General features: G+C 41.1%; 1 protein-coding gene across 1 annotated transcript in view; it reads right to left on the bottom strand.

The window, feature by feature from the left end:
- Window positions 1-17,211, bottom strand: part of Nrdc (nardilysin convertase) — a 67,877-nt gene extending 50,666 nt beyond the window's left edge. Inside the window, exons 1-4 of the mRNA XM_036178591.1 lie at window positions 17,078-17,211; window positions 16,682-17,017; window positions 3,488-3,815; window positions 473-606 (exon numbers count right to left, since the gene is read on the bottom strand). Coding sequence (XP_036034484.1) covers window positions 473-606; window positions 3,488-3,815; window positions 16,682-17,017; window positions 17,078-17,211 — 932 coding nt within the window. The remainder of the gene's footprint in view (window positions 1-472; window positions 607-3,487; window positions 3,816-16,681; window positions 17,018-17,077) is intronic.
- Between the last annotated feature and the right edge of the window lie 682 nt (window positions 17,212-17,893).

The raw sequence follows: 17,893 nt of genomic DNA, 5'->3' as shown, positions 1-17,893 counted from the left end.
TTCTTCACTTTGTATTGAACACACACATATATATCATGTATTTCTTATCAATAAGCATTTGCAAAATTCCTTGGGTAATTAGTTTTTAACAATATAGACGGCCAAGATGTACACAAGACTCTGTTTAAAATGATTGTGACATACTATCACCATTAGTTAAAAGATTTTTTTAAGTAGAAGAAATAGTCAATTTGAAAATAGGAAAGTAAATATTAACTTTTCTAACGTGGTATCAATTTTCCAAGCTAATCCATTTGGTGAAGCATTGTTTGACAAGGTTATCCTCTGAAAAATAGCTTGTGCCTGGCACAGAAGCCAGCCTCGTACTTTTAGAAGAACCAAACAGCCTCACTTCATCCTTCAAGTCCATTTTTGAAGACTTAGACACATAAGCTCATTTAAAACATGGGAGAATATCCACTTCTTCAAAGCACAGTCTAACCTGTTCTGTGATGTTTAATAGATGCCTAACCTGCTTTCAGCTCCAACTACCCCATAAAGATTTCTTGTCTCGACCAGCAGGGTTGAAGACATTTTTGAATAAGTTGACTTAAACCACAGTCTATCAGTCAGCTTTGACCACAGCAAAAACAGGTTCTGCGATTGCTAGAAAAGAAATTCATACTTGAGAATTTTCTACCCAAGAAATTTATACTTGAGAACTGAGTTATAAAACTCAAAATTATGAACAAATCATAATTCAAATATATCATACTTAAATTTCAATCTTGTTAATTTATTAACTTTTCAGATCAAGAAAAACTTCTTTTTGAAGGACAGAAATAGGGATAATAAAAAAATCTGCAGGAAAGTAACTTCTAATTAGATAAGGTTTTCCAAAAGCTAACAGAGTTTTTCTTCCCATTTCATTAATGAGATTTAAATAAAGCTCACATTTCTCAAATAAAAATTAAATCCTAAAATCACTTCAGAACTTATGCAAGTCTCAAGCCACCTCGTACCTAAACTAACCTGTTCATTTTCCCTCCAGATGCTATGTACCCACTAAGTAGAAACCATTTCCCACTGTAATAATCATGGAATCTTTTCTTCCACTAGGATACCTCTGCTTCAGAGCCAAAATGATCTGATCTCTTTAAACCCAATTGCCTATCAAAAAAAGTCCAAAGCACAGGAGAAGTTGCTGGCAGTTTTATAAACAGAGAGACAGGTACAGAAACTCAGAGGCAAGGATCTAAGATTAATAATATTGTTATTTGGGGAGCTAAGATAGAGCTCAAAAACTGTGAACTTGAAGTGGGTGCAAGAGAAAGAGAGCCAGTCAGTGTCAGATCATCCAAGATGCCAGGGAAAGACCTGGGCTACAGCTCCATTTTGGCAGTAATTTCTCCATTCTACCACTACTCTATTAAGAATTAGAAATAAGCCTATTAATTCCCAGTTTGCCTATAAGAACTTTAGAATGGTCTACAAGTGGTATATATACAAATTTATTCAGTGTTTTGAGTTTCACCTCTCAAGTTCTTTAAGCTAACACAACTTGGCCTACTGTGTGACACACACAAAAACATAACTTAAAAACATAACTCAATCTACACAAAAATCTGGTGAAAAAACTGGTACAACCTTTCTTAAAAGAAACAAAAAAGGGGTAGGGGGTGGGGAGTCGTGGTGCATGCCTTTAATCCCAGCACTCTGGAGGCACTAGCTTTCTGCCGGTAGCTCTCTGTGAGTTTGAGGCCAGCCTGGTCTACTTTTAGCAAATTGGAGGCCAGCAAGGACTATGTAGTAATACTCTAGCTCAAAAAACTTAAAGAAAAAGAGGAAGAGGAAGAGAAAGAAGAGGAGGGACTCTCAAAGAATTAATTTAAGAGAATTATTGAAGCCAAGAGCAGTGGGACATGTCTACAGTCCCAGCTACTGGCAGTAGTACCACTTGAACCTAAGAAACTGAGACCAGCCTGAGCTACCAAGTGAGATATTCCCATCTCAAGAAAGGGGGTAGGGGACACAGGCATGATAGAGCATGTCTATAATCACAGCACTCTGAAATTCTAGCACTTAGGAGGCTGAAGCAAGAAGGTAGAAGAACATTTAAGACTAACCTAAGTTAAATAATAAGAGTTGGTCTCAAAACACCAACAACAACCATCATTACTAATTACAAGTTATATTTTCAAATCTTTGAGGGTTAACCAACCACTTTTTAAGAACTAGGAACTAAATCTTGATGATGATGATTGGTGATGTGTGTATGTATGGTATATGTTGAATACAAGTATGCATATGGAGGTCAGAGAACTTTCAGAAGTTGAATCCCTCCTCTGCTCTGTGAGTTCCAAGATCAGATTCAAATCATCAAACTTGGATAGCAATCACCTCTACCCACTAAGCTATCTTGCCAGTACCACAGATCCTTTTGAGATTAAATTAATAATCTAACTATAACTCCTGTATATTAAGACTATACCATGTTTAAAAAGAGCATAATGGTGCATGCTTGTAATCCCAGCACTTGAGAAGTAGAGTCTCGAGCAGTGGTTCTCAACCTGTGAGCAGCAATCCCTTTGGCAAACCTCAATCTCCAAAAATATTCACATTACAAATACAACAATCGCAAATTATAGTTATGATGTAGCAATGAAATAATTTCATGGTTGGGGGCATGAGGAACTGTATTAAAGAGTCAGAGCAGTAGGAAGGTTGAGAACCACTGCTCTAGAGGATCAGGAGTTCAAAGTCATTCCATCTACACACAGAGTTCAAAGCCACCCTGGGCTACATCATACTCTATCTCAAAACAAAACAAGAAACTAACTTTAACAAACATCTGCTGGTCAATTCTACTGTAATATCTCCAAAATGTTACCTACCCACTGATACAGGAATTCCCTCCTGCAGAATGGAAGCATTCTTCAACAGGTAAGTTGAGGAAAATCTCCCTATCAAGATCCACATACTGATTCACTGGTCATTAAACTAAGATCAACTCTCTCACTTAAACTTTCCTGATGTACTTATTAATTCCAACTGTTGACACTTTTTCATAGATGAGATCAAATTCAGTTACCTACTTAGGAATTACCTGCAGGGTAACTTAGGACTCTAGGGCAGGTGAAGATGTTACACCACTAGCCTTGTTCTCCTTTCTCAAGTCTTTCCAAGGATGGTATACTCTCTTATTCCTTTATCTTCAGCTAAGAATTGTACAGATTCTCACCTCCTGGCATTTTTTTAAAGCATATAATGTACATAAATACATATAAACTCAAATATTGCCATTTTTACCTCTAATGAGTGAGTTTTATGTTTTCTTTAGTCTCTACAGTAAGCATTTATTACTTTTATAACCAGAGCAAACTGTTTTCAAAATATAACCTTTATATAGACTAGACCCTTACTTAAAAAAAAAAAAATCAAAAGATAGCTGTATACTTCCTTTTTGCTACTAAGAAATAAACCACAAGTTCAATCAATAGCCCAAGGAGGTCTCAAATGAGAAAGACAATATAGACATGACTCACACCTGTTTCTCAGTGGTTTTCTTTCTGGTGTCTTCCCTCTCTTCCAATTCTTCCAGTTCGTTTTCCTCATTATCAAGATCGTCATCATCATGTTCATCATCATCAAATTCATCTTCATCATCAAAACCTTCTTCTTCATCATCCTCTATCTCAGCTCCAGAGTCTTCATCATCATCGTCATCATCATCATCATCATCATCATCTTCTTCTTCCTCGTCCTCTTCCTCTTCCTCCTCTTCCTCTTCATCTGTTGTATTTCCTGTTTTACCCTCAATATTACTTAGATCTGAAATCAAAAGTGCCTGCAAGCCATTCTGTAATTTGATGTATCTGGGGAAAAAGCAAAACAAAACACAAAGCATTTTGATTCAACTGTTCAGAAAAAAGAACCCACATATGTGTAATACACACACTGAATACTATATAAGTACCCCCCACTTACCCTAAGTTTCAGTTACTTACCATCAACCATGGTCTATACATAATAATTCATACATTTTTTTTTTGAGCTGAGGATCGAATCCAGGGCCTTGCGCTTGCTAGGCAAGCACTCTACCCCTGAGCTAAATCCCCAACCCTTAATTAATACATTTTTAAATTGTGCACCAATCCATCCAGTTAGAACATGAATAAAGATTTCATAAAAAAAGTAATAACTACTTGTCCTGAGATATGGATATATAAACTATTTATACATTGCTATACTGTATATTTATGCAGGCACGCGCACACACACACAATCTTATTCACTTAATAGCTGTCAGGTTTTTGTTGTTCTTTTGGCTTTGGTTTGGTTTGATTTGGACTTTATTTTTTAGCATTCTTGCTTTCTTTTTCTTTATTTTATTAGGAAGTTTTTTTATTTATTTTACATAATCACAGATCCCTCTCTTCCCTCCTCCCACCCCTCCAGCCTCCCTCCCCAGCCTACCCCCCATTTCTTCCTACAAAAAGGTAAGGCCTCCCATGGGGAGTCAGCAGAGCCTGGTACACTCAGTAGAGGAAGAAACCAAGCCCCTCCCCTTGTCTCAAGACTGTGTGAGGTGTCCCACTATAGGTAGTGGGCTCCAAAAAGCCTGCTCATGCACCAGGGATGGATCCTGATCCTACTGCCAGGGGGCCTCTTAAGCAGATCAAGCTACACAACTGTCTTGCTTATGATTTGGACTTTTGAGACAGGGTCTCTCTATCAGCCCTGGCTGTCTTGGAACACTGTGTAGGCCATGCTGACCTTGAACTCACATATGAGATCTGCCTGATTACAGGCATACACCACCACATCCAGTAGTAGCTGTCAGTTTATGGAGATGGACATTAATGATATTCCAGTGCTTGTGTTCAAAAGTAACTGTTATGGTCTCCCAAGCTTGAGACATGTAATGAAGTAATGTGGACACAACAAAGAGAACCCATAAAGTGCTTTTTTTTTTTTTTTTTTTTTTTTTTGAGTTGAGGATCGAACCCCGGGCCTAGCACTTGAGCGCTTTACCACTGAGCTAAATCCTCAACCCCATGGGCCCGGGGTTCGATCCTCAACTCAAAAAAAAAAAAAAATGCTGAAGTAGCCCAGGAGACCTACAGTGAGAGCAAATCATCTAGCCACGAAATTGTGACCTCAAACTGCAAAAGTTCTCTTATTTCACTAAGACTAAGAATAGAAAAGGCATTAAATGTGTGTGTGTATATATGTATGTATAACATACATAGGTTTGGCACTGTTCATGGTTTCAAGTATCTGCTGAGGGTCTTAGACTGAGTCCTCCACAAATCAGGAAAGGCTACCACAACTGTAATTAATCAAACTGGTCAATCTGGGGAAGGAACCTTGAAAGCAAAATTAGTTTTAGCTGGAAAGAAATGAAGGGACCAGGTATCTATTATATCCTGCTCCCATTTATACTAATTCTTTTATGTATTCACTCAATAAACAGCTATTTAACAACTCCATGTACCACACATCATGCTACATCAGAAAAAAAATGCATAAGACTACAGTCTTCACCACCAGGTACACACTGTTCAGTAACAAGATCATCCAACTGGGAATGACAGCAGTAAACACAGAATATTCTTGAAAGAAGGAAGCAATCAGGGAAACCCTCTGAAACAAAATACATTTCAGCCAAGCCTGGAAGCTCAGAAAGTATTGCCCACTGGGGAGATGGCTCAGTGGGTAAAGCACTTGCTATGTACACACATGTGAGAACCCAGTTCAGACATGGGAGCTCCAGTCTATTCTCCCAGTGCTCCTATGGGAGAGGAGAGGCAGGGACTCCACAGGAGCTAATGGGCGACTAGCCTGTCATACTCAGTAGCAACAAGAGATCCTGTCTTAAACCAAGTAGAAGCAAGGACTGGTATCCAAGGTGGTCCTCTGTTCTTCATAGCATGTGTATCCATACAGAGGAGTAAAAATGTGGATTTATCCCCCTACCACATCAAAATCATATTTAAACAATAAAAAAAGTTAGTGGTTATGTTTTCTTTGTGTTCAGGAATAAAATCGTAAGATTTGTGAAGCTGAAATGGCCATTAACAGATCATAAATTTTAGAAATTATGAAAATTTGATCAGATTAATGAAGAAAATAAACATGAAAAACCACAACCACAGATCTAAATACATGATAGTGTATTAATTCTCCCCAACAATACCCCCCCAAAAAAAAGTCAGTTTCAGACCAATAAATAAAAAGTATGGAAAGGCTCAGGATAAGCTCAATTATTAATTGTGGCAATTTAAATAAGAATGGTTCCCATAGGTTCACAGATTTGAATGCTCAGTCATCAGGGAGTGACACTATTTGAAAGGATTATGAGGTGTGACCTTGTTGGGGGAAGTGTGTCACTGGGGGCGGGCTTGGAAGTTTTCAGAAGCCCAAGCCAAGCTCACTCTCTCTTTATGCTGCCTGTGGATCTGAATGTAGAACTTTTAGCTGCTTCTCCAGCGCCATGTCTGCCTGTGTGCTGCCATGCTTCCCACCATGATTATAATGGACTAATCTCTGGAAATGTAAGCAAGCCCCAATTAAATGTTTTCTTTTATAAGAGTTGCCGTGGTCATGGTCTCTCTTCACAGCAACAGAACACTGATAAAGACATTAGTCAACTTGGAAAGAATTCAAATGTCTACTGACAACACAAGGATAAATTATGATTCAGTCACACAGTAGATGTCCCTCTACAACGGCTTATCATAAAACAGGAAAATATATTTAGCAACAAGCTTCAAAACTGGGTAATCGTAAGGACATAACACGGGGGAGAAAAGCTCGTCACAAAAGACAACATACCACATGAATACCATTCAAATAAAGCCAAAAGGCAAGCAAAATAAATAATCATTGTTTACACATAGACTTATATGTGATGAAACCTGAAAAAAAGGTTTACCAATGGAATCATACACCAAAAGCTTTAAAATAGTGTTGGAAAGAAAGGCAACAGACAAGAAAATAGAAGCAAATCCTAGTTCTTGAGCTCAGAGGAAAAGGCCAGATGAGATGATCCCATGCCAAGGACAGCCAACTGTGCTGAAATGTACCACATTAAGAAATGTGTCCCCGACCACTCCATAGCACACCAGCAATCTCTATTCTCTTTAATCATACTTTGAGAGTGTTTGCTACATTTCCCACTACTTTTTAAACATTTTTCTGCCTCATTAGAATGTTACAAAGATTTTTTTTCTTCCCACATATGCTATCATCTGGCAAATACTAAATATTTAAGAAATATTTGTAAATATTGCTAACTAGACAAAACAATGTTAATAAATGAGTATGTTGGTATATATCTGGTAACCCTAGCCTAAGGAGGAAGAGACAGGAGGATCCTAATTCGAGGCCAGTCTGAGATATATAATGAAACAATGTCTCAAAAACAAATAAAAAAAAAATGTTGAGTCAGAAGAAACAGCTCTGTAGGTAAATTGCTTGCCACCAAGCCTAGCAACCTGAAACTCAGGTTCCAAGGCTTGAAGGAGAGCACTAACTCCCACAAGTTAGCCTCTGACCTTCAAGCACATGCTGTTGTATACGTACACACACACACACACACACACACACACAGAACAATTTTAAATTTTTTTAGATTTATTTATTTATTATGTATATAGAAGAGGGCACCAGATCTCATTACAGATGGTTGTGAGCCACCATGTGGTTGCTGGGAATTGAACTCAGAACCTCTGGAAGAACAGTCGGTGCTCTTAACCTCTGAGCCATCTCTCCATTTTTTATTTTTATTTTTATTTCTATTTATTTATTTATTTTGGGGGGGGGGGAGACAGGGTTTCTCTGTGTAGCTTTGTGCCTTTCCTGGATCTCGCTCTGTAGACTGGCCTCGAACTCACAAAGATCCACCTGCCTCTGCCTCTGCCTCCCGAGTGCTGGGATTAAAGGCATGTGCCACCACCGCCCAGCAATTTAAAATTTTTAATTTAAAAAAAATTCCAGAAGAGGCCTGATAAGTGAACAGAGAAGTCCAGCTGGAGCCTAACTAGAGCCTTCACCCCTAATGACTAGTGTTCATGGTACTAGAAGTTACTCTCCACACTACCAGAAGATAAAGGTAACCACTAATTCAGCTGCAACCCTGCAATCTACAACAGTGACCTGCCTGCATGATATGCTGGTACCATAATGGCACAAATGTTGTGAGAGTAACCAACCACTATCTGATTGCATTTAAGGCCAGACATTGCTATGTATATCCCATGCCAGAAACTGCTCAAGTGGCCCAAAACCTGAAGACTAGATAGACTGTGGGCCTAGGAGAAAGCCAAATACTATTTTCCTGCTAAGGGGCACAGCAACAAAAAGACTCCTACAGACATTCTGCTACACCCACAGACCAGCATCCCACTCAGCCATCATCGGAGAAGCTTCCCTTGCAGTAGACTGGAAGTAACAGAGATGCATAACTGGACAATGTGAAAAGAGTGAGGAACTTGGAAACATTCAGCCCTAAATGGAGTATCTTCATCAAACCCCTCCAGTGAGGATGGATGGAAGACACCAAAGAAACAGTGTCACCTAGAAACAACAGGAATGAAGGATATTATGAATTCACAGACTGTGGAAGCATGCACAGGGCCTGCACAAGTTTACGCCAGATGGGGTCCCAGTGCTAAGAAGGAGAAGTGAACACTATTTCCCATCTCTAACCAAGAAGCTATCTCCAACTGACAATTGCTTGCAAAGGAAAACTCAGTTTTCTTCAATGGAGTCTCACTGGGTATGTAAACCACACTTAAGGGCAGGCCCTATGCCCAGCAATAGATGACCAACACAAAACTAACTCAACGGATTTTTGTAGATTTCTTGGGGGAGGGAGGGGCTCGTATTGCTTTATTTGAACCTTTTTTTAAATCTTGCCAGCCTTTTACTTGTAGAGTACAGCTTCCGATTTTATACTTTTATGGTGTGGGTGTGTGTATGTGTGTGTGTGTGTATGTATATGTGTGTGTATGTGTGTGTATGTATGTGTGTGTATATGTGTGTATGTGTGTGTATGTATGTGTATGTGTGTGTGTATGTGTATGTATATGTGTGTGTATGTCTGTGTGTATGTGTGTGTATGTATGTATATGTGTGTATGTGTGTGTATGTGTGTAGTGTGTGTGTATGTGTGTGTGTATGTATGTATATGTGTGTGTATGTGTGTGTGTATGTGTGTATGTGTGTAGTGTGTGTGTATGTGTGTGTATGTGTGTGTGTGTGTGTATGTGTGTGTATGTGTGTATGTGTGTGTATGTGTGTGTATATGTGTGTGTGTGTATGTGTATGTGTGTGTGTGTGTGTGTGTGTATTTCCTGTGCTTTTGTCGTTGTTGTTGTTGTCACCGTTTTAACTCTGACTTGCTTGTTTTTTTATTTGCCTATTTGTTTTCTAAAGAAAGAAATAAGGAAAGCATTGAGTTGGATAGGTGAAGGGGTGGAGGAGGATCTGGGAGATGGAGAAGGAGAAACCATGATCAGAATATTATATGAATTTTTAATTTAAAAAAGAGGGCCTGATACATTGTAGACACTTAATCTCTGCCAAATGAAACAAAATATCAAATAAAATCTAACAGCTGGTTTTGTAAAAATCAATTAATAATAAATTTTGTATATATAAAATGTATATACTAAATGTATCTAAAAAGTATACCAAAAATCTAAGTCTCAAATGTAGCAATCATCTGTACCTGATGAGATAATAAGAGTGGAGAAAAATACAGATGTCCATGCATCTTAACCCAGAACTTTGTGATAAGACAGTACATATTTACATATACTATATATATAATATATATATTATAGAGAGCTATAAAGAATGTTTTAAAAATATTTCAGAGAGGGGCTAGAGAGATGGCTCAGTGGTGAAGAACACTGACTGCTCTCCCAGAGGACCCAGGTTCAAATCCCAGCACCCGAATGGCAGCTCACAACTGTCTGTTACTCCAGCCTAGGTCGCATAGTGAATTCCAGGTCAGCAAAGACTACATGAGACCCTATCTCAAAAGAAACAAAACAAAAACACAACTAAACCAAACAATAACCTTATATAAATACACTTAGTAACTATAAATATATAGTGGGGTTTTGTGTGTGGTGGGGGGGGTTGGGTTTTTTTTTGTTTTTTCGAGACAGAGTTTCTCTGTGTAGCTTTGTGCCTTTCCTGGAACTCGCTCTAAGGCCCAGGCTGGCCTTGAACTCACAGAAATCAACCTGCCAAGTGTTAGGATTAAAGGTGTGCGCCACCACCACCCGGCTATATAGTTATTTTTTAAGTGCTTGCTATATGTTAAACACAAGCTTCCATATAAATCAGATATACAATATTGCCTAGGTTATTATTTCTATAACCAGTACTTGTTTTGTAACTTGCCTATTTATACTTGTTTTCTAGGAAATAAAAATATTTTTAAACTTAATCTAAGAAATTTCTGGGAAAAATATTACTAAGAGTTCTACAAAAATGCCTAGCAGTCATTTACTGTACAATACCTAGCATCTACATACTGTATACATGGTATTAGAGAATCGACAATGTACTAGGCACACAGCGACTAAAGCAGACACGCTCTCCATATTCATTACGTTTTAGTCTGCAAACATTTATTAAATTGAGTTAGTAGGGGAACAGCTAAAAGAAAACTGAAGGGCTGGAAAGATACCTCAGTGGATAAGAGCAATTGCTGCTCTTCCAGAGGACCTGGGTAGATCCCAGCATTCAAATGGTGGCTCACAACTGCCAGTAACTCCAGTTCCAGGGGTTCCAACAATCTTCTGGCCTCTATGAGCACTAGACATGCACATAAAACACTCAAACACATAAAATAATTTTTTAAAGATTTAAAAATAAAAAAGGAATCCAGATGTTATGGCACACACCTTTAATCCTAGCACTTGGGAGGCAAAGGCAGGCGAATCTCTGTGAGTTTGAGGCCAGCCAGTCTACAGAGCGAGATCCAGGACAGCCAGGGCTACACAGGGAAATTCTGTCTCAAGAAGATAAAAACACACACACACAAAAAGAAGAGGGAGCATACCACTTAGAGAAAACTTGGTGTCACATGTGCCAGTGTACACACTACTCAACACACAACTTTGCCTTCTAAACCAGTCTTGACAAAGACTCTAAGCAATAGCCTTCAGATTAATCTTAAAACATCATTCTCCTTTTGCCATTGTGCACACAAAGAATCCACAAATTCTTTCTGGCGTTCAACAACTGTTTCCTATTCTCTGCAGTATTCTCTGCATTAGCTATCAACTTCCACCAATGCCCTGCTTTTCTTTCTATTTCTGTGACAATCAACATAACCAAAAGCCACCTGAAGAGAAAAGGGTTTATCTCATTTTACAGCTATCATCATGAAGGGAAGTCCAGGAAGGAACCTGGAGGCAGGAAATGAAACGCAGACCACACAGACCATGGAAGATCACTGGTTACTGTCTTGCCCTCCATGGCTTGCTCAGCCTGCTTTCTTATACAACCCAGGACCACCTGCCCAGGAGTGGTACTGCCCACAGCGGGCAACTATTAAATCAACTATTAATCAAGAAAATGCCCCACAAAGTTTCCTATAGGCCAATATGATGGAAGCATTTTCTCAATAGGGGTTCCTTCCTTCTTCCCAGATGACTCTAGCTTGTATAAAGTTCACAAAAATAAATAAATAAAAACAAGCAGAAACAAAAAATTAACCAGCAAAACTGACCCCTTGTCAAATTGACATACAAATACATCACTATTAACCCACAACCTTTGCCTTCTTGTTTATCTCTAAGTTCTCATGTTACTATCACAATACAAAACATAGTATAACTTTCAAAGCCCCGCAGGTTTGTTTTTTCTTTTTTGGGGGGGAGCTGAGGATCGAACCCAGGCCTTGCGCTTGCTAGGCAAACGCTTTACCACTGAGCTAAATCCCCAACCTGTCCCGCAGTTTTTAAAATTTTCATTTTTGGTTTTTTCATTTTTTGTTTTGTTTTGTTTGGTTTGGGGTTTTTCTTTCAAATTTGGTTTGTTTCGGGAAGAGGTTGCAAGGACAGAGGGAGAACTCGAGGGGACAAGGGAGATGGGGGGGGATCAGAATGCATGATGTGAAATCCACAAAGTCAATAAAAGTAAAAATTTTTTAAATTTTCAACACTTTAGAAGTTCAGTCTCTTTATATCCAACCTCTCTTTAAAAATCCAAAGTGGGGGTTGGGGATTTAGCTCAGTGGTAGAGCGCTTGCCTAGCAAGCACAAGGCCCTGGGTTCGGTCCTCAGCTCTGGAAAAAAAAATCCAAAGTGAAGCTGGGCAGTGGTGGAGCACACCTTTAATCCCAGCATTTGGAAGGCAGAGGCAGGAGGATCTCTGTGAGTTTGAGGCCAGCCTGGGCTACAGAGTGCGTTCCAGGACAGGCTCCAAAGCTACACAGAGAAACCCTGTCTCAAACAAACCAAGGGGGGAAAAACAATAAAAATAAAAATCCAAAATGTCTCAATTGTGGGTGTCTGTAAAATCAAAAGACTTACTTATTGCTTATTCCAAGAGGGAAGAACCAGGGCAGTTACAATTAACTCAAAGCAGAACAACATCCAGCACTGTTAATTAAATCTGTTAGCTCCATGGCGTGGTACTCAATAATGATTTCCTGGGCTCCAAAGAGCTTAGGCAGCCCACTTTTCTGACTCTGTCCTTCACAGCACACAAAGCTCATCCCACAAGCTCAGGCTGGCTCCACTCCACAGCTGCTCCATTCTTGGCAGTCATCCCATGTTTCTGACATCTCCAATATTCTAGGACCTCCACTGAAACTGAGCCTGAACCTTCAGCAATGGCCTCCTGGCCTCTCAGCCGGGACTCTGACCCTGTCACATGGTGCCAAACCTCAGCAGCTCCCCAGGACCCTTCAATACCAAGTGGGAGTCTCTTACACATTACCCAGTTTGGCTATCCACTTAAGATGCAGCCTTAGCCATCCTCTGTACTACAGCTTCTGTGTGCTGACCCTAAGGAAACACTTTGCCGAAGATTTCACCTCAGTGATGCGCATCTCGTATGAATCATGGCTGATACTTCAGCACCAGCTAACCACCATCAACTGTCCACTAAAGCAATGGTTTTACTTCACTGATACCAGTCTCTTGCAAATCACAGCTGATTCTTAAGCCCTAGCTGCCAAAACCACAGATTCTTAATTCAAAATATCACACAAATAGCCTCAATGGAGTCTATTGAGGGACACTTAGCTTCCTTCCGCAACTTCACAAGTCAGGCCTCTATCATCTATCTGTACCTCTCTCAACAGTCTTGTCTTCCAAGATCCCCCACAACAGCCCATTAGTCTCTGAGCATTCAAGGCCTTTTCCAACCACAGTTCCAAATCCAATCCTCCTGAAACAACATGGTCAGGTCTATCACAGCAATAGTCCATTCTCTAGGGCCAATTTCTGCCCTAGGTGTTTTCTGTTGCTGTAATAATAAACACCATGACCAAAAGCACCCTAAGGAGAAAAGGGTTTATTTCATATTACAGCTAACAGTGCATCATGAAGGAAAGCTTAAGCAGGAACTAAAGCAGAGACAATGGAGGACCACTGCTTACTGGTCTGCCTTCCAAGGCTTGCCCAGGGCCACCTGCCAAGGGTGGCACTGCCCATAGTGAGCTGAATCCTCTTATATCAATCAACCTAGAAAATGCCCCACAGACTCTCCTACAGACATTTTCCTAACAGCAGTTTTCTCTTTGGAGATAACCCTAGCTTGTGTTAGGTGACAAAAGACTGGTTCCACCTTTACTTTAAAGTAAAAAACAAAAACAAAAACAAAAACAACCTTTTTCTTCAAAGTCAAACTAGGAGTTGGGAATTTAGCTCAGTGGTAGAGCACTTGCCTCAAGGCCCTGGGTTCAGTCCTCAGCTCTGAAAAAAAAAAGTCAAACTGTAAGACAATGTGGTAGTGCACGTCTATAATTCCAGCACTCAGAATCAGCCTAGTCTACACAGTGAGTTCCAGACGTGCCAGTTAGTGAGAGCCTGACCAAAAAGAAAAAAAAAAAGTCAATTTGAAACTTCAGTACATTAAAAAAGGCAAAAGTGGTCAAAAGGGGAAGATCATGATTTAACAAAGGCCATAAAACAGAAATTCAACAATTTACTCAGAGTAACTATTAAGCATTATCTTTTCTGCTTGATGTGGTTTGTTTTGTTTTCCCTTTTTTGAAACTCAAGGTTTAAGCATTGTCTTTTCTGCTTGGTTTGTGTGTGTACGTGTTTTTGTTTTTGTTTTTTGTTTGTTTGTTTTTGGTAACTCTTAAGCATCTTGTTTGGTTTGGTTTTTGTTTGAGATAGGGTTTCTCTGTGTAGCCCTGGCATTCCTGGGACTCAATTTATAGACTAGGCTGGTTTTGAACTCAGGGATCCTCCTGTCTCTGCCTCCCGAGTGCTGGGATTAAAGCTGTGCACCACATCCAGGTGCATTTTCTCTATTTTGAAGTATTCTTTTCCTTGTCCCACAAACTAGCTCAGGAGTTTATTCAGGTAGGGTTTGCGTCACCATTCATTACAGATGACCCTGGAGGATTAGAAGAGGTCTTACATGCTACCATTCAACAACTGAGGCCCAAGGCCTGTCTCATACGTTTTTGGAAGAAGCTCTCTAGCCACTCTGGCTTATCACTTCCTACTCTATTCTTTAATCTACTCTATCATATACACTTCCAGGAGGAGTGCCATAAACCTTAGGTCCCTGATTTTGCTTCCCCCTCCTCAGTTTGCTTTTTGAGCCAGGGTCTCATGTGGCCCAAGCTATATAATGACTCTTGACTTCTGATTCTCCTTCCTCTGCCTGCACAGTGCTGGGATTATAGGGTTACATTACCATGCCCCACTCTCGGTTTATTTTTTTTTTAAACATATTTTTATTTATTATGTATACAACATTCTGCCTCCATATATGCCTGCACGCCAGAAGAGGGCACCAGATCTCATTACAGATGGTTGTGAGCCACCATGTGGGTGCTGGGAATTGAACTCAGACCTCTGGAAGAGCAGCCAGTTCTCTTAACCTCTGAGCCATCTCTCCAGCCCTGGTTTTACTTCTTAAAATGTCTATATCCTCCTACACTATAAGTTTAATCATTTTTGTATGCCACCCCGGATAAAAAATTATTTATTGCAGTATATATGACCAAGATGCAGAAATGCTACTTTGGCATCTGACACATAAATTTAGTTAAGTATTTCTTAAGTCAATTTGCAAAAAATAAGGTCAATGAATAAATACATCTAAAATAATCAGAACAGTATCTGACATTTAGCTATTATTGGGTAACTTTGTATGAACAGGAAACAAAAAACAAACAAACAAACAAAACCCACTAAAGCCTGTACGGACAATTTAAACTGGGGAGTAAAAACCACATGATGTTATTGCTTTCTACTTGTTCACTTACATGTTATAACCACATCTTTGATAAGAAAAGTTATCCCCTATTTATAAAGATACCTTGACCCTGACAGCCTGTCAAAAAATATACAGAGAAATGAAGCTGGTCTTGAAGTGTGTGTGTGTGTGTGTGTGTGTGTGTGTGTGTGTGTGTAGGGAGGGGGGGATGTGTCACTGCTTTCTTCCCTTTTTTTTTTTTTTTTTTTTTGTGGAGCTGGGGACCGAACCCAGGGTCTTGAGCTTGCTAGACAAGCGCTCTACCACTGAGCTAAATCCCCAACTTTATACATACAATCTTTTTTGCCCCGAGACAGGGTTTCTTTCTGTAGCTTTAAGCTTTTTCCTGGAACTCACTTGGTAGCCCAGGCTGGCCTCGAACTCACAGAGATCCACCTGCCTCTGCCTCCTGAGTGCTGGGATTAAAGGCATGTGCCACCACCACCGCCTGGCATGTGTCACTGCTTTCTGGACCTGAGTTTTCTGTAAAATAGGAGTGGAAGAAAGAAGAAAAGATCTCTAGGGTTCAAACAAGCTAACTCTTATGTTCATTCAGGTGGGGACTGAGTCACCACTCATTACTGATTGAAACACTGGATTAGATGGGATTTTACAAGCCTATCATTCACCCAACTGAGGCCCAAGTCCTATCTAATACATTTTTTTGGAAGAAGTCATCTAGCCATTATAGTTACGGCGAACTACCCATGGTCACAAGCCACCCCATCTTAGGCTATGTTGTAAAGTTCTTTTACTAAAAGCACACCATCCTCGTCGTAATTGTCACTCCGTTTTACCTTTCTTTTACTTCAGGGACTCTGATATACCTTTGTATTGAAACTGAATAGAACTAACAGACACATCTCGAAAATTAAGATCACCAACTCTCAATCTTTCTTCGTAACACACCAAACCGCCCCTTACCATCCATCCTGTCTTCCTCATGGAAACCTCAGTCCTGGCTTTAATGGAAGTCAAAATTAGCCGGGCGATGGCGGCGCACACCTTTAATCCCAACACTTAGGGGACAGGCGGACCTCTGAGTTCGAGTCCAGCCTGGTCTACAGAGAAAGTTCCAGGACGGCCAGAGCTACACAGAGACTCCCTTTGAACACCCCAAATTGCCCTTGCCACCTCCACCCAAACACACATTTGGGATGAGAAGTAATAACGCCCTGTTGCTCCTCCGGGAGACACGGAGACCAGAAGTCACGGCAGCGCCAACCGAAGCCCGCACCCTGTTCTCCCCAGTCCGAGCCTCGTCCCTCACCGGTACTGCTTGGGGTCACTGGGAGACTTGATGATCTCAGGGTCGCCGGCATTACTGAGAGACCCGCTCCGTCCCTCCTCCTCAGATTCATCCGCTCCTAGACGGGCAACCCGGCCGCTCTCGCCCAAGTCTTGTCCATTGGGCTGCAGGTCTGGACAGCTGCAGGTGGACTTCGCCTTGTTTCTTCCAGGCATGGTCAGCGTAGGAAAAGGTCTCGCAGAGTCTTCACACAGACCCCGTGCTCCGATTCGCCCCAGAGCCGTAAGCTCCCGCCCGGCCTCACACCACAACTTCCTCCCGGTGGCACAGACTGCAGCAACCGCGACTCTCCTCAGCCTTCACCAGCAAGTCGTAGCGCTGGACATCCCGCTCCCCAGGACCACCTCCTCCTCCTACTCCTCCAGCCACTCCTCCTCCTCCGCGTCCCAGGGGCGGCGGCGGCGGCCGGCGTTGTTGCTGCCGCAGCCGCTGGGGAGGACAGGCCTGAACCCCTCCTCCAACCCGGCCTCGCTCACACCGACTTCCTTCATCCCACCCTCCTGACAGCCAATGACGCTGTGGATTCTAGCCAATCACAAGGCAGGACAGCCGTCACGTTTGCCGGCACAGCCAATAGGAGCACGAAAGGAGAGGAGCCAATAGGAACCGGCCGGGCTCCTGACGCACCCAGAGAGCATTTCGAAACCTGACGTGGGCGGAGCGAAGGAAAAGAGGCGGGGGATGATGGGAGAAGCTTTGCTGCGATTGTGACGTGCTCGGGTGGCTGTTTTAAGGAAGCCGCGTAGTGCTCCGCGTCTCTGAGGAAATACTCCCCAGCGAGACGACCCAGACGTGAGTCGAGGTAGTGGATGCTGACCTTCCTCTTCACCCATTTGCGATGTATTTCTTGTACTCTGCTCTCAGAGTGACTCAGCAAGTCTTTTAAAAATGCGGAGCACCGGAAGTCTTTTCCTACTCTATCCCGAGATGAACGTTGTTCTTGTGGGTCACTAAGCACCGGAAATAACAATTGCACCTTTCCATCCCGTTGGTTCTTTTCTCGCCCAAAAATCCGAAAGAGTGCCTAAAAGACAGGTTTGGTTATCTCACTCCTGTATGCGAAATTTTTTTGTTTGTTTTTTTTTTTTTAGCTTCCCCACAGACTGGAGTCCTCGGTCTGCCTTTTTAAGTTTAGCCAACTTTTACTGAAAAGCAAAAACATGTTAGGCTGCT

Source organism: Onychomys torridus, chromosome 2 (assembly GCF_903995425.1).
Source record: "Onychomys torridus chromosome 2, mOncTor1.1, whole genome shotgun sequence".
NCBI classification, from domain to species: Eukaryota; Metazoa; Chordata; class Mammalia; order Rodentia; family Cricetidae; genus Onychomys; species Onychomys torridus.
Note: the sequence above shows the minus strand (reverse complement) of the source record. Positions and strands in the feature narration are given on the sequence as shown.